This window comes from Centropristis striata, chromosome 4, assembly GCF_030273125.1.
Source record: "Centropristis striata isolate RG_2023a ecotype Rhode Island chromosome 4, C.striata_1.0, whole genome shotgun sequence".
NCBI lineage: Eukaryota > Metazoa > Chordata > Actinopteri > Perciformes > Serranidae > Centropristis > Centropristis striata.
In genome coordinates this window covers 21100896-21126325 of record NC_081520.1, presented here as the reverse complement: position 1 = coordinate 21126325, position 25430 = coordinate 21100896, and the positions used below count along the sequence as shown (strand labels likewise).

Here is a 25430-nt window from a genome sequence, read left to right as displayed (position 1 = left end):
TACTTGGTCGTTTAACTACTCGTGTAGCTGTATTTGAATAGGGAAAACGTGGAGGAGTTTGGTCGCGTCTGTTTGGATCCTAATGAATGAACTGGGCTAAGCTAAGTGCTAGCCAAGTGGCGCCGCGCGCCAGGGCGATTGAGTGCACGCATTGAGACGCAAGAGGTCTGTATCAACTCGTCTTACTTGACCGAATAACATGTTTTAATATGAAAAAACGGTGGAGTGTTCCTTTAACCATTCATTAGTTGCCATTCATAGCATCCAATAATTTATAAAAAACATTATCACTGGACACATTCCAGGTTTTGCAAAATACCAATACTGACAGTTAGTGTTAGCAATGGTAAGTCAAAGCAAATAATCATGCCTGACTGTTTTAATATCAGGCAAGATGAAAGCAAATACCTTCTTCAGCTCTTCACTGATCTGAGGAAGGCTTCCCTGATCACTGCATCCAGACAGTCACCCAGCAGTCTCCAGTATCACCTCAAACAGCAGCCAGACAGCAGAGCAGACAAAGGTCAACAGAGAGCCTCTGGTGAATCAGCCAATAGCTTATCTGTGTCTCTGCAGCCTGCCTCGCCAACAGGAGCATGTCAGCACAGGGCAATTCAGTGTTCAACCTGAGCCTAGCTCCCTTCAACCTTTGCCTCCTTTTGAGACCCCCCTGGAGGAGAAGGCTCCTTGAGAGAGTGTCTGGCGAATGAGGAGGGGAGCCAAAGTGCAGAACTTGATGCTTATAAGCCCTGACAGAGCTGGACTAGTGATGACCCTGCCATACTGTTGCTAACGCTTCGCTGGGCACAGCGGTGGTCTGCAGTAAGCGGACTGATGATAGTAAACTGACCTGCAGCCACGCAAACAACCTAAACACGCTCAGCACATGCTACCTGCTATACTTTTACACACAGTTTAGATTCAGTATCAAGTGCGATGGAGAGGCATCTAATTCAATCCAATCTGACAACTAAAAAAATGTTTCATTCTAATGAGGAATTCAGCAGGGAATGGATGGTAACAGGCATGGTGCACTAAAGATAATTCACCCTCCATCAGGCTAACTACTTCACTGACAATAATATCAAAGGAAAACAGAATTGGTGAGTGCTCAGGGTGAGTGTTCCCTCACAACCTGTCATGCATGCTTGTAAGTCTGCAATTATGCAGAGTTTGTGTGAGGAAATTATAGTTAACACCATCTTAAATCAGTCTTATTGTGGTTTTCACTCCAAATGGACAAAATTATTGATATCTATTGTTGAATTATGGTTCTATGACACACAAAGTGTGCTGAAAATGTGCTGAAGGTAAAATGCAGTGTGCATTTACGAACATTTGAATAAATATATTTTTGAGAGCTCATGTAAGGCTTACATGTTTGTTTTACACATTTATCTAATATTTCAGTCTGTGAGAGTCTGTAGAGCACTTACATGCTACATTCTAATACTATATAATACGAAATATTCTACAATTCTGCCTATCCAAAGCAACGCACATTTGAGAGTTAATACAACGCAAGCAAAGATTAAGTCAAAAGACAACACATAAGTTTGAGTCCATTAGGACATAAGTGCCTTTAGGTAGTGCATGCAAATAGTTATTGTCATTTTTATTTTTAATTATTATCAGTGTAGATTATGTGTGAAGGTGTTCACAGTAAAGAGTTGGGTCTTTATTCTCTTCTTAAAGAAAACACTAGTTTTCCTAGTTTTTGCTATGCTTATGCAATAATTTAAAGTAACAAGGAATGAAATGTGAGAAAGTCAAAGTAAAATGATTTAAAAAGATATAATCTTCATATATACTTAACTATGAAATTGGCCCTTTTTACTGTGTACATTTTCAATTGTCATTGTTACCACTATCAAAGGCTACCATTAACATAATTGCCAGAAAGTCAGGAGTAGTGCAAAACAATGATTTATTACAAAAAATGTTATCAAACAAAACAACCCAGAGGGAATCAAAGAAACTACTAAAACCAAAAAGGTCTGGAGGGCTGGCAAAATCAATAAAAGAAAGGGGGACTTTTGGACCAACCCTCAATGGGCCGTCAGATCCAAAATAAGCTCTTCTGCCAATGAACCAGAATCTAAGTAAAACAAGAAATCTAAATAAATAACCGAAAAGTTGAGCCACCAGTCCCACCAGAAAACAAGGGGAGAAACCAAAACCAAACCAAAAGCCTGATCACCAGCTACAGGCTGCTCTGCTGCTGCTGCTATCAGGTGGAAGTGTGAGAGAATGTGAGTTGCCAACTAAGCGACTTTGTCTCTATATTTAGCGAATATTCAGACCCCTCTAGCGATTCTTTTTTTAAAAAGCGACTAGTGACAAATCTAGTGACTTTTTCTGGTGTTATTAGAGACTTTTGGAGACTCGTTCCTACTCTTCTTAATGAGTAGCACCGTCCCAAAGCACTCACAAGTGGCCCAGTCCTCCACTGCACCAGTTTGCAAATGTATCACGTATGCGCGAAATTGCCCCAATATCCAATCAGCTTCGACTAGTTAATAGCGGCTCAGAAAAGTACCTACCCGAGGCAGGTACTTTCTAAGCGGTTACCTGAGCTGCTAACCGGTGAAGTTGGGTGGCTCTTCGGCGGATCCTCTCTCCCAAGCCACACCCATAGCGGCTCACTAGAGGGAAAAGTACCTGATGGAAACGCACCTATTGATTACAAGGGTCCAAACAGAAATACAGCCTATCATGTGGAGTGTCTTTACCTGCCAGCTTTAACCATAGTTTTTTGGTGTATCTTCTTTTATTGTATACCAGAGACCATAAAACTTCAACTGTGTCATTTAGTATTTTTTACCCCTAAGGTAGACATAGTTAATGTCATTTCCAGTGACTGAATACACTGAAGACCTTGTCTTCCTCTTCCTAGATCATCCTGAACTCTATGCACAAGTATCAGCCCAGGCTACATATCGTCAAAGCCGATGAAAACAACGCCTTCGGATCCAAGAACACGGCCTACTGTACTCATGTCTTCCATGAGACGGCCTTTATCTCGGTTACCTCTTATCAAAACCACAAGGTACAGCATATAGCAACAATATACAGTGTGCTACAGTTAATAAAGTTAGTGCAGTATTCCTGGATATATGAATATAAAAATGAAACTTGTTGATGAAGTGTCATGGATGGTGAATGCTCAGTAATTTTCTGTCTGATGGTGAATCATCTTTAACTAAGTTTGATGGTTTAACCTTCTGAACCCCACCAACAACGTATGTTTTCTTTAGACAATCACCAATAAAACAATGTGTATCCTAGAAAGAAAAGAAACTGTAAAACAGGCATTGTTGTAGAAATTTGAACTTGAACAGATTGTAGGTTATGAAAGTTTCCTTTTTGAAAAAGTAACCAAAACGAAGCTTAAAATTTTGATATTTTTGTCAAAGTCACTTTATTCTACAATTTTCATTTAAGATTTTGGCAAAAATAAACCTGTTAAAACATTAAGTGTCAGAGACACTGTGAAGCCATGATTGATTCTGCTGAGACGGTTACGTGACAAATATTCACCAAAAATCTGTTTACACAGAGCTGAGAGGAGAGGACAGGAGAGGTTGCAGAAATGTAAATAGTTCAATATGTATAGCATATGGAAACCCTTTTCTCCCCAATTCAGATTATTCACACTTAAAAAATATATATATTCAACTTACATTTTTTCTTTTTCTACGATTTTATTTTATGTCAAATTAGTTAGTTATTCCACACAAAATATATGTTTAAGGTGTTCACACTGATGCCATAGAGATGCAGGACTTGCTGTAAAATACAAGCAAAATGTAAAAACAGCAAGAAACGCTCCGAAACAGCTTGTTGGGGTTCAGAGAGTTAAAGGGCAGTAAATGTTTCTTAGAGTAGATTGTTGAAAATTTACTGTTAAAGCTTGCATGGGGGTGCATGACTGATGCTGCTTTCATGACCCCGCCAGCAAAGAACTAACAAAGGTTGAAGATTGTCAATGTTCCTTTTAATTGCTTTACGGTGCCACCAAACAGAATGAGATCTTAAATGAAACATTATTTTCCCCTAGATCACTCAGCTAAAGATAGAAAACAATCCATTTGCCAAAGGATTCCGGGGCAGTGAAGAAGGAGATCTGCGTGTTTCAAGACTACAGGGGTATGTTTACACTAAAAGGAACCAGGAAAGTAAAACTGATCCTGTAGGACCATTTAGCACACTGGAAGCTTCTTATAAACATCAGCTCTTTTTGTGTATGTATATAAAAAAAGATGCCTTGCCTCTGTGACAGACTGTGTTGAGTGGACTTGCAGGCTGATTCCTTTTCCTCTTCTGTTGCTGCTCCTGATGTATAGGAAAGATTATCCAGTGATTTCGAAGAACATGGTTCGCCAGAGGCTCATCTCCTCACACAGTCACCTCGCAGGGAAGCTGGGAGCAGGAGTCCTCACAGGGCACCCTCAGGTTGTGTCCTCTTATCAGTATGAGACCGGGGTTCCTCTGTCTAACTCAGACCCCCAAGATCCCATCTCCAACCACTTCCCTCAGAGCAGAGATCCCAGCCTTCTCTACCACTGCTTCAAACACAGAGGTATGTTCTTAGTACTGAAACAGATATGTCCATAAATAGGGTTGGGCATCGTTTGTATTTTAACGATTTTGATTCCAATTCAGGTTCTGCTTTTCGATTCCGGTTCTTAACGATTCTCGATTCCGGTTCTTTGAGAGGCGTCAAAACAGCCTTGTTAATTTCACAAGAAAATGTATTTAAAAGAATCTACAGGTGCATCTCAATAAATTAGAATATCATAGAAATGTTTATTTATGTCAGTAATTCAATACAAAAAAGTGGAAATAACACATTATATAGATCCATTACGCACAGAATGAAACATTTCATGTCTTAATTTATTTAATTCTTCTTATTATAATAATTATGGCTTACATTTAATGAAGACCTAAATTGAATATTACAAAAGACCAATTGGAATATTACAAAAGACCAATGTTAAAGTATTAAAGTATGTTTATTTTGTTAATGTTGTCCTCTGAAAAGTATGTCCATCTATATGACTCAATTTTTGGTTGGAGCTATTATGACTATGCTATTATATGCTATATGACTTGAACTACTGGAAATTGACTTTTCCATCATATTCTAATTTATTATGATGCACCTGTATTGTTGCATGCAGTGAGTTCAATTTGGATTTTGTCATTATTGACAAATTATTTGAAAATAAATCCATTCCAACAAATTCCATTTACATTTACATTTACAATAAAACCAACTCATTTACAGTTTATTTAGGGAGTCGTAGCTCATGTGGGTGTTGCGACCAAACCAAAGAACAATATAGTCAAGAATAACTTGTTTGCGTCGCTGTTGAGAATAAGAGAAACTGTATTTAATTTCCTCTCACTGTGATGAGGTGCTGTTTGTCAAATCAGGAGACACGGAGGGGGTCGAGGCAGGACAGGGAGTCCGGCGCAACACATTAAAACGGTACACTATTTGGACTACATGCAGGTGAAGGTGTTGACATGTTGTGCATCCTCCTTTGCACGAAATTGCTTTAGCACAGGTGTTACACTATGCAGACCTGGGATTTTTCAGGTTAAAGTAGAGCCACACTTTTAAACGCAGACTCTTGTGCTCCATGGTCCATGATTCAAGTATCCAAGTCAACCCATTCAACTCTTGTGGATTCGCAGATGTACACTATGGTGGCCGCTATGGAAACTGAAAATAGCGCAAGTGAATTTTTTTTATTAGGAACCGATACCCGGAATCAAAATGAAATTGTCGTAACAATTTCTTTTTGCAATCTAAATTCTAGAAACGGTTTCATTGTAGAACTGATCCTTGATGCCCAACCCTACCCATAAAGTACTATATTCCCTGGATTAAAAAACTATGCTCTTAACTATATTCCTTTTCAGATAATGCCCGACACCTAGAGCTTGGATGTAAGCGGCCGTATCTGGAGACATCATCTGCAGTCTCAGAGGAGCATTATTTTCGTTCAGCTGCCTCTTACGATTCGCCCCTACTGTCTCATCCGTACCGCACTGAGGCGATCACCTCTAGAGAAGCTTGTATGTACGGTAGTATGGAAACAGAGTCCAGATCTGGGGCAAGGGACACAGATGACCTGACCAACCCCTCTTCAATTAATTGCAACATGTGGGCTAACATGCAGCCCTACCCTCGCTACAGCGTGGAGGGTGTCCCCTATCAGCCCTTCACTGCTCACTTCACCAACGCTGCCACCGTCACGCCGGTTGTACCGCACCCAACCTCATCCATGGCGTCATGTCCACAGGCCGACATGGGGGTCTACAACTCAGCTACAGTCCAGCTCGGGCTGCCCGTTATACCTCCTTCGTCCTCCTCTTCATCCTGCTCTCCAGCTGGATCCAGAGATAGGTCAGGCCATCCACCTCTGTACCACAAGAAGCCAGGATCACCGGTCCGGCCTCACAGAGATTTCTCAGCCTATCCAGCACAAGGCACTATATCCATCCGGGATCCGTCCTATCAGTACCAGGTCGGGCTGAGTAGCGCAGGGACTCACTGGACTGACAGCTAACGTGGACCACTAGAGAAAGCAGCTTTGTCTCATTTCCAAGTCTGAAATTAATCAAGGTTCAAAAACCCCACTGTGGGCAGCTGATGCCAAGCAATGATGATCTACAGCCACGATCATTGCCAAATTGCACTCCGAAGCCATTTATGTACATGAATTCTCGCTGAAGCACTGAAGGTGAGCAGTGGCTGACCTCTTTACTTATGCAGATGTGTAGCATATGTCCTAGCCCGTGATCAGATAGGGTGGTGTTTTCAACACTCAAATGCAAAGTGCAGGTTTGAGCAGCACTTAAAAAAGTCTATCAGAGGGAGCTGAGAGCTCGAGGGAACAAGACGACACAAAGTCTGCCACTGACTCGCTAACAAACAACTATCCATGAGCGGCCTCACCTTTAGTTACAATAAGGAGATCTGTAGAAGGGCTTGTCCTTTATGAGGATGAAAGGCCTCATTAGGTAAGATATGTGTACATGATGGTCTCACAGGGAAAACTAAGCACTGAGGGTTTAATCATTTCTGGTAGATAGACCGTGTTTAATGAATAATGCTGCTGTTATCTATAGTTCTCTTAATGTCAACAAATCCTATGAGAAGACCAAAACCAACAGTGTGTTAGTCCATTTCTCAGTACTACCCTGTCTAATGTATATCACCTATCCCCAAGCCTATTGGGGTTAAAAATATGAATCTTCAAAAACTAGTCACAAAAATACAGTCTCAACAACTTCTTAAACCAATAGAGCGCTGTAGTTTTGGGCTATGTCAGACCATAGACTGTATAAATGCACATTACTTACCTGAAAAAATGAACAGCCACTCCTTGGAGTGTCTATTAGTACAATTAAATTCTAAACAAGACATTTTTAAATGAACAAAATGTTCAAATAAACTGTCATCTATCTATAAAGCAAGAAGCGTTTGTGTGTGTGTGTGTGTGTGTGTGTGTCTAGGGCATATCTCAGACTGACCTAAGATTTCGTATATGGCTTGCGCATGGCACGAAGGTGTGCATCCTCGATTTTTAAGATTTTTTAAGATTTTTCATTTTTCAAAATATCATTATTTGCGTAGGACGTGTTGCAGCATTGCACTGTTTTCCTTATGGACGCATTTTAGGGGAGCTCCAGCTTTCAGAGTTTTAAAGTGCGCTACAAGGTTCGATTTTCCAATAATATTCGAGTAGTTTCCAGCGAATATCCGGCTGTTTAAAGTCCACGTTGCCGTGGAAACACATTGCTTTTCTTCTCTCCTGAATGCCTTGTTAGCCGCCTGTCAATCAAAGGTAGCCACGCCCCAAATCATATGATTCTTTACCTTCTATTTTCTTATGAATTGGACCTTTATTTACACAATTAACATCATATTGTCTTGAAGAAGATTTTTTACTAAAAATTGAGACCATAGTGTTGTCATGAGAATTTGTTTGAGGTAATAAATCAAGTGAGAAGTTTTCTCATATTGTATTGAGATAGATAGGACCCAAATGCTTCTGCAGCCTCTCTCAGCTCCCCTGTTGGAATTTTTGGTAGAAAAAGACCATCAACTTGAGTCCACAGCTTTACTTAACATCATGCAATCATCTCACTGCATCATATATCCAGTGCACCCTTTTAGTCATAGCGGTGTACTTAAGCTGTCAGTGCTCTGCTGCCTGCCTGCTGCCACATAGCTCACCTTAAAAGCTGTGCTGTCGCTCGATGCCACTGCTGTTAAAATAACCTTTCCAATGCTCCACCTCCTCCCCAGCATCCACCTGTTTCAAGTTCAGGTTGTCTCAGGGTCTCTGCAGGTTTCAACAAGTCAAATTTAAGACTTTTTAAAGGCCATAATCAATACAATTTAAGACCCATTTCACATCCATACTGGCCCGGAATTAATTTGCAAAATATATGAATTTATTCACAGCTCTTTCACATTGGGATAAAAAAATTGATCAATGCGAAAAAATCGATAAATTGTGAACGGGCTGCACAGGTACTTAGTTCTGCTTTGTAGTTATGTTATAGCGTCCTCAAAAATCTAAATATTTAAAAGCGAGACAGAAGTTTATGCATGTGTTTTAAAAAAACGTTAATACCTTTCAAAATCGTGTTTAAGACATTTTATGAGATTTTTAGATATTTTAAAGCCTTAAATTCAAATTATCGGATTTTAGACGTTTTAAAACTTTTTAAGACCCCACGGATACGGTAATTCCCACTCATGCGATGCTGCGCTTGCTTCATTGTGGGGCTTGATGAGGTCAGAGCGCCCATGCCACCGCCAAATATCAGCGTTGTATGTATTCTGCATTCACGTAACAATCTACATTAGATTTGGTGGGCTGCTGAGTGTAAACCTGTGCATAGTTGTTTGGGTATTTTCATGGCATTTGTTGATATTAAGAGAATTATACTTTGTGCCAGCTTTGAGAGGAGGGGTTTACAGATTTAAAAGGTTATCACAACCAAGCTTCTTTGAGTCCTCATCATTCATATGTGCCAAAATGAGATTTGCTACACCATAATGTAGCCTACAGGAAAAAAGTGCATTGAATCCAGTTTAAAGTGAGATAGATATTGGAATATATAAAACAGAAAAGGTTGTTAGGATCATTATGCACAAAGACATTAAATTAGCCTGCTATCTTATGGTGTACATACAGAGTAATGAAATCAAGTGGAAAGTGCACCAAAAAAGTTAGTGTGTAGTTGCGTGATAGCCGCAGTAACTGAAGAAAGCATCATGTTGTAAGTGTGAGACAAAGCCATCCTACTGTGGCTGTTCGTTAAAGCTTCAAGGCTTCTGACTCACGACTCCCAACAAAGTTCTAGTGAAACGGGACAGCAACCAGATGCGGCTTAAAGAACTGTAGTTCAGCCATGATGAGTACTGGAAAAGAGAGCTGCACACAAATCCCACTTCTAAATTACTTACTTGGAAAAAATCTGTGCAAGACTTAAATACAAAACAGCCCGAGAGAGGCTGGAAGGCTGAAGGAAAAGCCTGTCGCTCGCATTACAGACAGGAGAGATTATCTGTAGGATATGATGCTGATTCATCATGAATTTGTGTATCGTCCCTTTATTTCATTGTGTTTAATTCATGATAACATTTTTGGATATACTGACATTTTTGCACACCTGATGAATAAACATTTTCATGCCTCTAATTGTTTGCTATATTTGACTTACTGCTAAATTACATTACACTCACTTTTCACCATATTTGGTCTTTGAAGCCTTATAATGTTAATATCAAATTAAAGCCATTCTTTATTAATGTTACAGCATTTGTGAAGTATATGTGAAGTTCAATATGGACAATTTAGTGTGTTTTTTGTTTTTCTTAATTGATGTGTCACAAGAAGACTGCATGCCATTGTGAGCACATTTTCTTGCTCACTTTTGAACCTACAGTTCAAAAACAGTCAGGTTTTTATACCAGGCAAACCTTCAGATTTGAATGTGACATTAAAGTAAGTTCTTAAGAGACTTAATGACATTATGAAGTAAATTTGCCTGCAGTCATGGAAACTGCAACTAACAAAAGCTGTGCATTTAAATGCAACCTTCTCTCCTGAATTAATCTTCTTTTTAATGCTAAATACTCTATGGTTACATTTACTGTATTCTTCTTTTATATATATATATATATATATATATATATATATATATATATATATATATCTATATATCTATATACATTAATGCTATATAAAGGTAAATTACACATTTTTATTACAATTAGTATTACAATAATTTATCACAAATAATAACCATAAAATGAGAGTTGAAATCTGTAAATTAATATAATGGGACATTATAGATTTATGTATTTTTTATTACAGTTTTATTCAATTGCTAAATGATCTTGAATGTAAAATACAGTAAATTATATGTCAAAATACACAACATATTGCTGAATGTAAAACTTTCTGTTTTCTTACAGTTAAACTTTAAATTGGATGTAAAAAAAAATGGTTTTCTTTTAACATTAAATTGAAAGTTTTACTAAAATAAAACAGAAAGTTGCCTTAATTTTACATCCAGCAATATAATGTGTATTTTTTGCATTTTTACATATGATTCACTGTAATTCAACTTTCAAGACCATTAAGCAATTGAATAATACTGTAGAAAAATGTGTAAGTCAATTAATGTGTAAGTGTGAGTGAGGTAACTTCTTTATTATTTTCACTGTACAACACAATATATATAAAATATAAACAGCACTACATGATGGAATTAAAAAGATGAACTTGCAATGTACTACCCACTTGGGTTACCATCAGTAAATGTCTGCAATCAAAAGTTAAAGTGAAGCAAATTTTGTTGAGAGGAATGTGGAGACAGCAGGGTGAGTACCGCTGCTTTCACTCACACAGAGCTCTCATTAGATACTGAGTTATGCTGATGGCTTGGTCCTGGTTCATGTCAACACATCTTTCTCTATCTCTTTCTCAGCTGTTGGTGCATTTCACATGAAGGGAGGCCCTTCAAGAGACCCACCACTCAAATCAACAAATCATCAGCCGGCTATCTTGAAATGCTGAGCCTGATAAAAGTGATCAGACATCATTTAGCTGTCAGAGGACAGGCTGGGTCCACAGTGTTACTTTTTAAATGTGATTTGCCTTAAGGGCCATACTAGCTTTTTTGGAATTTGTATCAGTACAGAAATCCTTTTTTTAATGGATGCAGCAATTTTTGATGTTCACATTGACTCCCATTAATTTCAATATGACATTAAAATAAATTGGCAGACTCTTAAAATGTCTGTGAGTTGCAGTGGTGGAAAGTAACTAAGTGCATCTACCCAAGTACTGTACTTAAGTACAATTTTAAGTACTTGTAATTTACTTGAGTATTTCCATTCTATGTAACTTTATATTTTTTACTCCACTACATTTAGAGGCAAATATTGTACTATTTACTCCACTACATTTAGCTGATATCTTTAGTTACTTTTCGATTCGATTTAACATAAAAACATGATCAATTTAAAGTGATTAGACATTTTTTTTATTAAATCTCTTAACAGTTTATCAAGTAATTAAATGGGCCCTGCCTTTACAGAATTAAAACACTGCTTACATAAAAGCATCAATACAAATAATGTAATAATATATTTAGAACATAAAACAATCTGAGGGTCCATTCTGCATAACGAGTACTTTTACTTTTGACACTTTAAGTACATTTTGATGCTGCTACTTTTGTACTTTTACTTCAGTACGAGATCTGAATACTTCTTCCACCAAAAATCTGAAGAGAATACATAAAGTGCAGTAACAAACGGAAACAAATGGCTGCCTGGAATGACGACTACATGATTAGCTGTATTATAAAGTATGGGATTTACAGTAAATAGGATAAAAATTGAAAGACTGTGTCCTAGAAATGATGTTCATATTGACTCCCATCGATTTCAATATGACATTAAAATACATTGGCGGACTCTTGAAATGTGTGTGAGTTGGGAGATCACTTGCAGTGAACATCAAGCGTGCATGACTTTTGTGAATGCCAGTGGTGTAAAAAGTATTCAGATCCCTTACTTAAGTAAAAGTACTAATACCACATTGTGAAATTTCTCCACTACAAGTAAACATCCTGCATTCAAAACTCACTGAAGTAAAAGTATAAAAGTATCAGCATCAAAATGTACTTAAAGTATCAAAAGTAAAAGTACTCTTAATGCAGAATGTCCAGATATATTACCTAACTATATTATTAGATAATTTGTTGTGATGTATTAATGTAAAAAAAAGTTTAAATTATTGTAAAGGTAGGACTCCTTTTAACTATATATACTGTTATAATGTTTAAATAAAATAAAAAAACTCTAATCCCTTTAATTTATCATGTTTTTTTATTTTAAATCTGGACCTGAAAAGTGACTAAAGCTGTCAGCTAAATGTAGTGGAGTAAAAAGTGCAATATTTGTCTCAAATGTAGTGAAGTCGAAGTATAAAGTTACATGAAATGGAAATACTCAAGAAAAGTACAAGTACCTTAAAATTGTACTTAACTACAGTACTTGAGCAAATGTACTTAGTTTTTTTCATTCAATCTGAAGAGAATACATAAAGTGCAGTAACAAATGGAAACCAATGGCGGCCTGGAATGACGACTACATCAAAGAATCTAAAACACATCAGCATGTTTTGCAAAATGGTAAGCTGTATTATAAAGTACGGGATTTACAGTAAATAGGATAAAAATGGAAAACCACTGGTATGGAAAGACTGTGTCCTAGAAATGATGTTCATATACAACAAATGCGTTTGAGGGGAAGTATAATTGCCGCCTGGATTATGTTCACTCGCAAAGTTTATTCCAGTCAAGGAAGTGCTACACAAGAAGCGGGAGCCGGTCAGGGTGGGTGTGTAGAGAGCAGGACTCTGATACCAGGCTGCAGTACAGTGTGTGTAAAAATGTTAAACAATACATATGATGTCTCTTGCTTAAAATACAAAGTAATATTAGCATTACATTTCTTTCAACATCCATATTAATGTAGAAATATAAATGTAACTCCAAGAGACAGTTTGGGGATTTAAATTTACCATTCTGTAATTACCAGTGGTGGAATGTAACTAACTTCATTTACTCAAGTACTGTACTTAAGTACAATTTTGAGGTACTTGTACTTTACTTGAGTATTTCCATTTTATGTAACTTTATATTTCTACTCCACTACATTTAGCTGACACCTTTAGTTACTATTCAGGTTGAGATTTAACATGAACATTACATTTAAAGTGACATTTGTTGAAATTAAACCTCATAACAGTATGTTAAGAAAATAAAATGTATCTTCCCTTGAGAAAATTAAAACTCTGCTTACATTAATGCATCAATAATAATAATCCAATATTTGGAATATATATGGGTTCATTCTGCATACCGAGTACTTTTACTTTTTATACTTTAAGTACTTTTTTGATGCTAATACTTTTGTACTTATACTTCAGTAAGTTTTGAATGCAGTTTTACTTGAAGTGGAGTAATTTCACAGTGTGTTATTAGTACTTTTACTGAAGTAAGGGATCTGAATACTTCTTCCACCACTGGTAATTAACAAATAGATAAGATAATGTCTGAAATTTGTGATAATGCAGCATTAATGGCGTGTGTAGTGTGTCAGATTGCTAAATAATATCAAAGGGTTCTGCAACATTTTTCTTGGGATATAATTTATTTGACACACATTAACACACAGTGCACAGATTTACACATAGGTCATATTCCATAAGTGTAGCTTTTACAGTATAACAGCACCAAAAAAATAAGAATATATATGCAGATCTTCTGCTGTTATTGACCTCTTCACTCTGTTCCTGTTTCAGCTTCAGCTCTAAATGTGGAGAAGAGAGCAGAACTGGACTGCTGCTGGGGACAGCCAGATCTGCAGAGAGCAAAACAAAAAAATTTGAAAGTTGATACAGGTATTGAAATATATTTATGGCCTTTATATGAAGTAATGCTGAGATGCTCTGACAAAAACAACAATAAAAGATAAAGTAAGTTGACATTAAAAGGAAAAATATCACACGTTTAAAACAAAGATCCCCAAGTTTAGTCTAACAGTCCAAGTTTTCTAGTCCAAGCCTTAATAATGCATTAAAGGGCCAGGCAGTCATAGTGAAATTTATGTTATCTAACTTTCCACATAAAACCCCAGTCAATCTCATTATAAAGAAGCCAAGTTTAAGCCCCTTATAGAGTACAAGTTAACCAAGCGGAGTATGTATCTCCAGCGAGAGAGCCGGGGTCTGCGGTCCATCTGGAAGTCGTTGTACGGAGATCTGGCCGTTCCCCTCTCCCCTGCGTCGCACTGCCCTTCCCTACTGTCGTCCCATAATCCCATCTAACAGCCGCCCGGGCTTGGCTGGCCCATTTGAAAACACTGAGAGGCTTAACTCTGCCGTCTTGTAAAAAAGAAAAAGTATGGTTTTTCGGCAAAGCACTCCAAAAAGACACTTTAAATATCTGAGGGAGATTTAATATCAAGTCCATTAGGGATTTTCTCGAGCCCTGTAAATAGTCAATTAGTGGATAATTCTGATTTGATCCACATGCAGAAAGATCTGCCATGGAAAGGACAAGGAGGGGTTTGGAGGGGGGGGGGGTGACATTGTGCATTAGTAGAGGTAAAGGATTATCCTCATCGGAAGGTGTTTCAAGTTTCTTTTGCTCCTTCATAAAAATTATTAATTGTGTACAGGAGGCCAGAAGAACACAGCACTCACTATAACCAGTGGGTACTGCTCAGGAGAGTGGGAGATTTGAGGACCGGGCCAAAAGGGCACGCTGTGTTCAGAGCCACGGTGGAGGGACGTTAAACTGTTTGTGTCCCTTCAGATCAGACACACAGCTGGTTGGCAGCAGAATAAACCAAATCTAAATCTGTGTATAAAACAGGATCTCCACATTTCAAAACGGCTTTGGGATAAAAGCATCTGTAAAAAATATTCATTACAATAAATTTCTGGATGAGACGTTTAGAGAGGAAAAGGACACAGATTATTTACTTTTTTACTTTGGACAAAAACATTTTAGATTGGAAAACATTCTTTGGACATGATGTACAATGTCAGCAGAGCAGAGACAGACGAGCGTTCAGGACAAAGTGTTTTCTTTGGACTTGTGGTATTAAGGCAACTAAAAAAAAACTAGAAAAGTGCAGCTCTCCACTAGGCCATCTCTCTCTCTGCAGTTGAGTCTCTAGTCATGATGGCCGTTGTTACGACCCCCAACAAAGGCTCCCAGTAATGAGGATCTAACATCATTGCCACAAAGGCAGGAGTAGTGCAAAACAATGATTTACTCCCAGTGGTGGAATGTAACTAAGTACATTTACTCAAGTATTGTACTTACAATTTTGAGGTACTTGTACTTTACTTGAGTATTGACTTTTATGTAACTTTCTACTTCATTCACGACATTTAGATGACAGCTTTACACTGTAAACAATTGTCTTGTAAATTAACAGTAAAATACTGGCAGCAGGGTTGCCAGCATTCTACTGTTAATTTTACAGTTCCCTTACTGTTATCTACTTTACACTATGGTACTGTGATAAAACCACATACTGAATTACAGTAAATTGCATTGATTTTTACAGTAGACTAAAACACAGTATAGTGCTGAAGCTTGTTGCAATATTGTTGCATTATACAATGCAGTCATTTTTTGTAAATAGAGCCTATCACTGTCTGAAAGCCAATCACTATGAATTAAGCGCTGTCTTCACTGTAACCTCAGTAATTTTAATATCCATACACTGAATGAGTTAGTTAAGTAAAATACAGCAATTAAAAAAATGTGGACAAGAAGAGACTTAGAAAATATCACATATATACATATATATATATCATATATTTTATGGGAAACGGCAAGCTACCTACAAATATTGCCCAGAATGCATCGTTTTCTACAGTATAATACCTTTTTATTTTTTTAAAGATATTTTTTGGGGCATTTTGTAGCTTTATTGATAGGAGAAATTGAGTGTGAAAGGGGGAGACAGAGGGGAAGACATGCGGGAAAGGGCTCCGAGCCGGATTCGAACCCGGGCCGCCCTCATACGAGGACTGGGCCTCTGTGGTATGCGCTCTACCAGGTGTGCCACCGGGAACGCCCCAGTATAATACCTTTTTAATGGAACAGTATGTTACTGTCACAATTTGGCTGTTTTCTTACAGCATTCTGTTACAGTGTAGTTAGTTTTTCAGATCAAGATTTAACATAAAAAACACACGATATATTTAAAGTGATTAGACATTTTTATGTAATTAAACCTCATAACAGTATATTAAGTAGTTACAATGGGCCCCATCTTAAGAAAAATAAAATGGCTCTCTACATAAATTATAATGCTCCAAAAATATATTTGGAATACAATCTGAGTGGGTCCATTCTGCATAACGAGTGCTTTTACTTTTGATACTTTAAGTACATTTTAATGCTGATACTTTTGTACTTTGCTTCAGTAAGTTTTGAATGCAGGACTTTTACTTGTAGTGGAGTAATTTCACAGTGTGGCATTAGTACTTTTACTTAAGTAAGAAATCTGAATACTTTTCCCACCACTGTTTATTACGAAAAGTTTATCAAACAAAACAACCAAGAGTGAATCAAAGAAACTACTGAAAAACAAAAAGGTCTGGAGGGCTGGAAAAATCAATAAAAGAAAGGGGGACTCTTGGACCAACCCTCAATGGGCCATCAGATCCAAAAGAAGCCCTTCTGCCACCAAGACATAAATAACCGAAAAGTTGAGCCACCAGTCCCACCAGAAAACAAGGAAAAAACCCAAACCAAGCAAAAGGCCTGATCACCAGCTACAAGCTGCTCTGCTGCTGCTATTAGGTGGAAGTGAGAGAGAAGTGGTACCGCCCTCTCTTTGTAACCTTTCCTCAATCAGCCTCACTGATTACACCTAGGGATGGGTACCTTTCACATTTGAACCGATACGGTACCGATACCCAGTACCTGGGAATTGGTATCGATACTCAGTGGTACCAATTTTCGGTACTTCTGCGTTTGTTCATATGGTAATAAATGTCAATTTGTTAATTTAATAATAAAATCTCAATTTTTGAATAAACAAAGTTGAGTCAAGCTGCTCTGTGCACATATCGAGGATGACGCAGGAGTCCGAGGGATTTCATTTCAGCGAGGCAGTTTGGAGTAAAGTGGCAGGTAATATTCCTGAGTTAAAGATTGGAGTATTAAAGGAGGACCAGAGATGTAGCAGCTAGCTGCTAGCTGTTAATGACTGGTCTACAGAAGAATGGAGAGAGCAAACGGAGTAAGGAAGGTCCAATCTGGAGGCAGACGAAGGCCATGCCCGGGTAGAGACATTGGAGAGATAGCAGCTGGCGGCTAGCAGGCCTAGAGCTGTTCGTCTCTGCGCCGGGACGGAAGAGGGCAACAGCTAGTGGCCACGGTGAGCAGACAGGACCAGACGAGGAGGTAAAAAAAAAATAAATAAATAGTACGATCGTCAGCACGCTTGTGACGTCAAATGAAAACAGGTTGAAATCAATGATCAGTTTAAAGTTAATGCCGTTTAGGTACCGAAACATGGTACCGTTTGATTTTACATGAATCGGTACTCGGTAGTACCGACGGAATTCGGTCGGTACCTATAAAAGTACCGAATTCGGTACCCATCCCTAATTACACCTGAGGGAGTTTTCCTCCGGTGCAACATGTTGTTGATGATTTGCGACCCCTACCGCCTGGTTAAGAGGAGCCTGACGTAGTAGTGATTGACAGCCAAGTGAAGTTTAAAAGGGCGGATTCCTGCGTTCATTTGGAGGATGGGGTGCTGGATGTGTCAAACAAGTGGCAGACTTTCACCGAGGGGAGTTGGGATCGCATCCCGTGTGAAAACAAAAGTAAACCATTTTTAACTTAAGTTAGGTGAATCGCGTTTTTGAACGTAACTGACATTTTTTTAACGTAACTCGCGGTAGTTCCGGACTCTTGTAACTACCTCATTTCCGGCATTTCCGTACATTTATTTACTGTTTAAACTGTCTTTTATAACGCCTTACCAGACATTTTTTGCCCTAGATCTAGGTCAGTGGTTTTACAACATAAATCCACGAAACCTGTTTTCTTTTCTTTTTTTATAATTGTGGATCGTACGTGTGTGCTATTTTTCGAATGTATGCTACATTGTAGCACGAGCCACAAGCTGGCCTGTGCCGCGATACGTACATAGGTGCCTCGAAATGCGAGCCGCAATATGTGACTATGTGCCGAAATTTGTGGTACTGACACACAACCTCTTCTGCTGTTTCTGTTGGAGAACTTGTTGAATCAGCAGTCAGTAGCTGTGTTTCCATTAAAGCCGAATCAAATTTTGAAGCGAAATTTTGAAAAGTTGCATTACAGAAGATGTGAATTAGGGACGTTTCCATCAGCTGGTTTAAAGCGAATAAACAAAGCTGCAGTAACGTACTTTGGTCAGAAGATGGCAGTGTAGTGTATCGCTGTAGGCTTATCAGTTAGCAAACAGGAGAAGAAGAAGAGATTGCGCAAGAGAGAAAAAATAATAAGAAAAAGGTTCAGACAACTTCAATCAATCAATTCATCAATTGGATTTAATTGAGCAACTTATAATTTTTCTTCCGTGTCAGAGAAAACAGCTGATCAGTCATGTGAGTTAAATGCTCACTACGCCAGAATTTATTAGAAAAAAGCATTTCCATCTCCCGTTAGTGCATTAACTATTTTTTTGAAAAAGACAGAAACCACCTCGAGCATTAAAACTCTTAGGGGCATTTCCGAAAAGTTTTATTGAAATTTTGGTGTTTCTATCAATCATGCAAATCTTTAAAATGTGCAGAGAAATTTGTTGATTAAAACACGGCTAGTGACAATGATAAAACACTTTAATAGGTTTAAAACTCCATCCGATCTGCTGAGTCCTTATCAATCTTTAAGAAGAGACTGAAGACCAACTCTTTACTGAACACCTTCACACTTGATCTACACAGATGACAAAGTATCACAAAATCGATACAGCATAGTACTGCGATATTTTGCATGGCAATATTATATTATAATATATAATTCCTGTCCAAGTACTGCTATTTTCGGCGTCTTTGTTTTTTTCCAGAGGCCTGAGTTGGCTCACTTTTAGGAATATACTGGAGATGCTGGTATCATGAAACAAGAAGATCTTAGGAATCTATAGGCATCATGTGTTTCAGGATATCATGTCGGGAAGTTGTTTAAATAAAGTTAGGCTTTTTTTTATGTTTCATAAAACATAACAGTGTCCGTCAAGTGTCTCAACTGAACATGTTATAGATGTCACTGCATCTGCAAAGCTACTGACCCATGTCCTGGAATATGGGCTGTTTTAGTACCAGAGAAAGCAGCACCAAAACAGGAACACAATCAAACAGTAGACCTACAAAACACAATGCAATGAGCCTGTCTTTTATTAGTAATGTGGCACTTTGACACTCTTTTCCCCCTTTGAAATACTTGGATATTAATTAAATTGTGCCAGACAAGAACACACAGCACTGACTAGTATGTTACATACATTAATAATCATTTCCCTCTATTGTATTTCTGCATACTAGGGTCCCAAAACAGTGTTGGAGTTGTATAAATCACTATAAACTCAGATTATTGTGGTTTCAAGGAGGCGAGATGTGTATACTTTGATCCTCATTCTCCTACATCCTAATAAAGAAAATCAGACTGATGCACAAAGTGACAGTGACTCCTGCTGTTCTCTCCAGAGGGTGGGATGACATCAGTGCACACACACGCTACAACTAGGTTCAGGGGGCGTGGAAAAGAAGGCGTGGAATTGCAAGGACACAGAGTTGGGAGTAGGAGGATATCCTCTTGGAGTACTCACACCCTCTACTGGCTGAAATGTATTCCATTAAACAGAGATGGATTCAAATCTGTGAGGTGGAGCATCAAAATGTCAAAGTACCGATATTTATGAAGGATTATCTGGATGATGAACAATAATTTAATTAGCTCTATTTTTGAGAATTAAATAATTTCTTTTATCTTATTTTTTCAGTACTATGTTCTTTGTAGTACTAGTGGTATTTTTACCTTCGGATATGTTTGGTTTGACTTGCTGAGATACTCAGACACAAGCTGAATAAAATGAAGGAATTTGAAAATATTGGAATTTGGTTTGTGGTGTCACATGATGGAGCTTCAGGAAACCTTTTTCTCATTTCTGGTAATCTAAACCTCCTGTAAGTAATAATAATAATAATAATAATAATAATAATACATTTAGTTATTAATGCAATTATAAAAAGCATAAAAACCGCTAAAAACAGAAGAAAAATAAAATAAATAAATAAATAAATATATATATATATATGATCTAGAAACCAAGTCATATGGGAGATCTTTAAAAAAAGTATAATAAAAAAAGTATATAAGTATAATATATATAAATTATAATCCTATTTTTTTTATTATCCAAGCAGTGTACACACAAAATACTGTTATTGAATACTTCATCCACTTGTAGCTTTGTCGACTCATGTTGTGAAAGTCCCTCTGTTCTCTCATGAACCTGAAACTTAAAATAAATTCTTAGTCTTATTTCATCATCATGTTATAAATAAGTAATTATCACACCAACAACAAGCTGCATCACCTCATTTCAACTCCCATATCACTGAGAAGAAAAAAACGTGTGTCTTTGCCAGAAAGAACACCTAGAGAAGAGCCAGTTTAGCAACGATCCAGCCGGGTCAAGCAAAGGTGGAACTCACAGTGTCACAGCGGTCACACATATATCCTGCTAAGATGTTTGTCCTCCATTAAGTCTGTAATCACAATGCTCTGAGCTGTCTCCTTAGAGCTTCGTCTTTAGCTGCCGGCCTGGTCCGGATCAAGTATTTAGACTGATAAGCACGGTTTACAGGGGATCACGCGCTGCTGACGGGCAGGTTAGCCAAAGGAGGAACTATCCTCCTGAAGGTGATTAAGTACCTAAAGAAAGGTTGGGTGAGAGGCATAAGACAGCTAAGTTCGTCATTTTGCACGCTCTATGGAGGTAGGCTCATGATTGGATCAAACAGAACGAGATCACGATTGGTCTGACCCGTTTCCTCGGCTCTCACACAGCAGACGCCGAACAATGTCACGTACAAATCACTCATTGAATCTGTCTTCATATCTTCATAACCAAGGAAGCAAAATAACTGACCAGACTCAAACTACATCATCAGTATTTCACACCCAGGAAAGCAAATCACATTACAAAAGATCCCACTCACCCCCTGCACAAACCTTTTTCAGTTACTTCCATCTGGCTGCCATTATAAAGTGCCTCTAGCTAAGAAAACCACTTATAAACACGCCTTCATTCCCACTGCCATAACCATATTAAATAAAAGGTGATGATCACACACACACACACACACACACACCACACACACACACACACACACACACACACACACACACACACACACACACACACACACACACACACACACACACACACACACACACACACTGTAATTTTTATCCTGCGTAAATTAACTTCATAAGTTATTTTTATTCTGGTCTGGTTGTTAAGAACACATGTTGTATGTCTATTGTCCAAGTTTGCATTTTGCACTGTATGTTGTTGTAAGTGAGCCACGTCTGAGACGATTTTCTGTCATGACAGTCGATAAAGCTGATTCTGATTCTGAATAGGTCATAAGTCTTTTACAATAGCAATAATAATATCTAAACCCACTTTACATTTAGGCAAGAGTGGTCCTGACTGTGGCATGTGGAGTCCCCTCCGAATCGCTGCCACATCAACACACAGACTGAAATATTTAGCTTCAGATGTCAGTGACACGTTTCCAGCAGCCTTGGCCTGGCAGTCAAGTTCAGATGAAGGGCAGCTTGTTGTCATGGAAGGACAATGTAGGCCAATAGACCAACTACATTACATAGTCAGGCACTGTGGTAAAAAACTGGATTTCCTCACTGCTCTGTCCACTCTACATACACATTTTTGGCTTCAGTTTGGACCCAGAGGACCTACAGTTGACACTTATTTCTTCAAACAAAGGTCAGAGCAACAATGGGAAAACTGTACATTCATGCCAGGGTAGTATAAATACATAAAGGTTTAAAAAGCTTCAATCTTTGTTACAGTGACCGCCAGAAAACTACAACTAGCTTTCAGTCCTTAGACCTTAGATTAGATCTCAAAGAGCGCGACAATGACTTGATTTGCTTACATTTTGTACAATAACCTGTACTCATAGTCTAAGCAACTGAGGTGTAAGAAACAGGCCTTGCCCTTGCAATGCAATCTCAGTAAATCTGGACACCAGGTGTCCTTACATCAGGTGTTGGATTACCAGTCTGCCTTTCCGGGACACAGCTCCGACTCCTGAGAAGTGGGCATACAGTAAGAGGACTAGGAACAGGTAAGAAAGGTAAACTTGGGGATTTAGGATCCTCAGCTCTGACTCCAAAGAGTCTTAGCAGGTGATTTGTGGCTCATCCCCTCAGGGCTTAGGCTGTGACGATCTGACAAAGCTTGACCATCAAATCAGGTGTCTACTTAACGCAGTGCGGCCAGGTTGATCAGGGAGATGGCTGAAGAACGGGTCGGACATCCTGTTAGTGTAGCTGTTTGGAAGGGTATTTAAAGGTTGATCCCATTACGTTGGATTGAAAACTCAATAATGTGTTCCAAAACAGGTCCAGGAAGGATTCTGACAGCAGCTATTGACAAAACACATGCTAACAAGAATCAAGCTTGTGTTCATCACGTAGGAGGACGTAAGCTTGGGTTGTATCGGTCTGAGAGGGTGTTTAAAAGACTGAGGACACTGCACACTGTGGAACTCAACTTTAGTCTTGCTCACACTTATTGAAACATGGGGGGAACCCAAACACCCTGAATGATGTCAGATGAGAGGTATAATATCAGTCCAGCTGGAGTGATCCACAATTGGAGGAAATGATGATATTAACAATGCAGGACGTCTTCTGTGTGACCTCTGCTTGTTCACTCCAAGCTTTGTAGTAATACAGCCTACAAAGGCACAGGACATGTTTCTGCTGCCTCCATTTCCTCTCAATGGATCATGCTAATCTCCAGTCTCAAGCCCAAATTTAATTTTCTGCATCTGGTGGCTGCAAGGGTCCTAGAGGGTCCATGTTAGAGGTGTGAATCAGCAGAGGCCCCACGATACGATTTTATCCAGATATTTTAGTCACAATACAATATTATTGCGATTTTAAGCATTTTGCGATATGGTGAGTATTGTGATTGCGATTTAACTGTTTAACTGCATTTTGTGTCCACAAAATTAAATTCAATCAGGAATTGCTTCGTCAATTAAGAGAAAATTCTCAGTCTATTTATCTCACTTCAGTCTTTTTATTTCTCCACAATGAGAGTCAAACCCACAGACTGACCAACAAAGTATTCAGTCAAACTGAACTGAACTGATATCAAACATGTATGGACGACAACAACTGCAGAATTTGCAGCGATATTTCAACAACTTCCCGACACGATATCCTGACACATATATAGATTCCTTAGATCTTCTCGTTTCATATGATACTAGTAAATCCAGTCTACAGCTGCCAGAACGCTAAATATGGATACTTGGTGGCTATGAAGCGATATAATACTGCGAGGCAAAATATTGCGATACTAGGCTGTATCGATTTTTTCCCCCCATCTGTAACTGCTAATCTCCAGTTGCAAGCACACAATTTTTTTTTCTGCATCTGATGGGTGCAAGGGGTCCAAGAGGGTCCATGTGGCATACGTTTTTGTGCTATGAATTTTGGACCATTTAAGTCAACAAATGTGTGTAAACATGTTTGTGTATCCAGACTGCTTCCATACATCTGTACGCCCTGTAGAGTAAACATGATTGTAAGATTGTCTGCTTTTAACCTGTTAGTGTTCAAGGTCTTTTTTGCGAATTGGGGGTTGTGTGCAGTTGATGTTAGGGGGAGATCATTGAAGTGGTGACATCTTTTGTCATTGTGATCCTGAAGATTAATTTGATATGCAGCTCAGCACATGTGTCTAGTTGTTCTGGTCAAAAATATCTAATAAAAATGACTTAATTAATTATTGAAACCTATTAAGGTGTATAATAGTCATAATGTTAATATATTGGAATCTGAAGTCCATTTCCATGTTCAACTATGTCCCATAAGTTGTTGCAGCAATTTGATACCATTTTTTACACACATTTAGTGCTGAATGATGCAATTTTTTTATCATATTGAGAATGGGTAAAAATGGACAGAAAACCCCTCCAGAATATCACATCAATATGCCAAGCCCTTTGGAACAACATAGAATGCTGTGATTTGGGTTCAAAAAGTCATTTTGAAGATTTCTGTTTTTTCAGCGATTGGATGACGAGCACTTCTGTTCCTCAATCTGCTGAGAGACTCTCTTATTGTCAATAAACCTAGGAAAGCTGCACCTCCTCTGAATGCTCTATGTCTCTAGTTTATGGTTGTAAAGTTTCATGAGGCTGTGATTAACCTAGAGGTCACAGCAGCTCATTTTATACAGTGAGGTCGAGACTCAAGAAATGCCCTCACTGCAATGAACTGGCTACTACTGATGACTAACATCATCCAACATGGAGAAAACTGAATCATTGAATCCACAAGAGTCTCAGCTTTCCAGTCATACCCAGTTTATGTCATTCAAGCCTGTTTGGGAGCCGTCGGAACACTAAGTTACAAATATAACTCTGTTTTTATTCCAGTATCAGAAGTACACAGGCACAACATGGGCAGGAGTCTTGTAGTCTGCAGTTTAACAGGATTATATGAGTGTTAGCTGTGAAGAAAGAATGTAGAGTCGTGCAGGAAAAGCTCCAGTGTCAGCAGTGTAAAACCTTTTTGGAGCATGACTAGTCTCACTTGTGTGAACCGGCTGTCTGTCCTTTATCATCTCAAGTGTTTGTTTGGAGTCTTGTCATGTAGCCCTTGGCTTCTATCATGAGGCAACGAAGGGAAAACAAGCTGAGTGATTATCATCGCCAGGACCAGGAAGGGTGGGCAACTTATCACATTCATCTTGCAGTCCTTTTTCGTTGTGACCTAAACTCATTTGCACCTCCTCTCCTCCTGGCCCCAGTGCCACATGTCTGATGTGAGAGGATGACACCTCCCCTTCCGCTGCCTTCTCCCTACAGGCCCCACTCCTCGCCGAAATAGCTCCAAACAAGCACAATTACAGCTAGTGGGCTGGATAGGAATCTATGTCCTCTTATGCCTTTGAAAAACATCCGCTCACTCGGCGAACACACCTTCTCCTGAGGTTTCTGCGAGGATGTATCAGATCTTAA

The 25430-nt window shown here is 38.5% G+C and overlaps 2 protein-coding genes across 2 annotated transcripts in view; one reads left to right on the top strand and one right to left on the bottom strand.

The window, feature by feature from the left end:
• The window catches only part of tbx4 (T-box transcription factor 4), a 28660-nt gene extending 21881 nt beyond the window's left edge, over positions 1–6779 (top strand). Inside the window, exons 6-9 of the mRNA XM_059331657.1 lie at positions 2897–3049; positions 4061–4149; positions 4347–4582; positions 5935–6779. Of these exons, the coding sequence (XP_059187640.1) occupies positions 2897–3049; positions 4061–4149; positions 4347–4582; positions 5935–6584 (1128 nt within the window). The 3' untranslated portion in view covers positions 6585–6779. The remainder of the gene's footprint in view (positions 1–2896; positions 3050–4060; positions 4150–4346; positions 4583–5934) is intronic.
• A 7008-nt stretch (positions 6780–13787) lies between these two features.
• The window catches only part of brip1 (BRCA1 interacting helicase 1), a 95105-nt gene continuing 83462 nt past the window's right edge, over positions 13788–25430 (bottom strand). Inside the window, exon 26 of the mRNA XM_059331994.1 lies at positions 13788–13975. Within this exon, the coding sequence (XP_059187977.1) occupies positions 13925–13975 (51 nt within the window). The 3' untranslated portion in view covers positions 13788–13924. The remainder of the gene's footprint in view (positions 13976–25430) is intronic.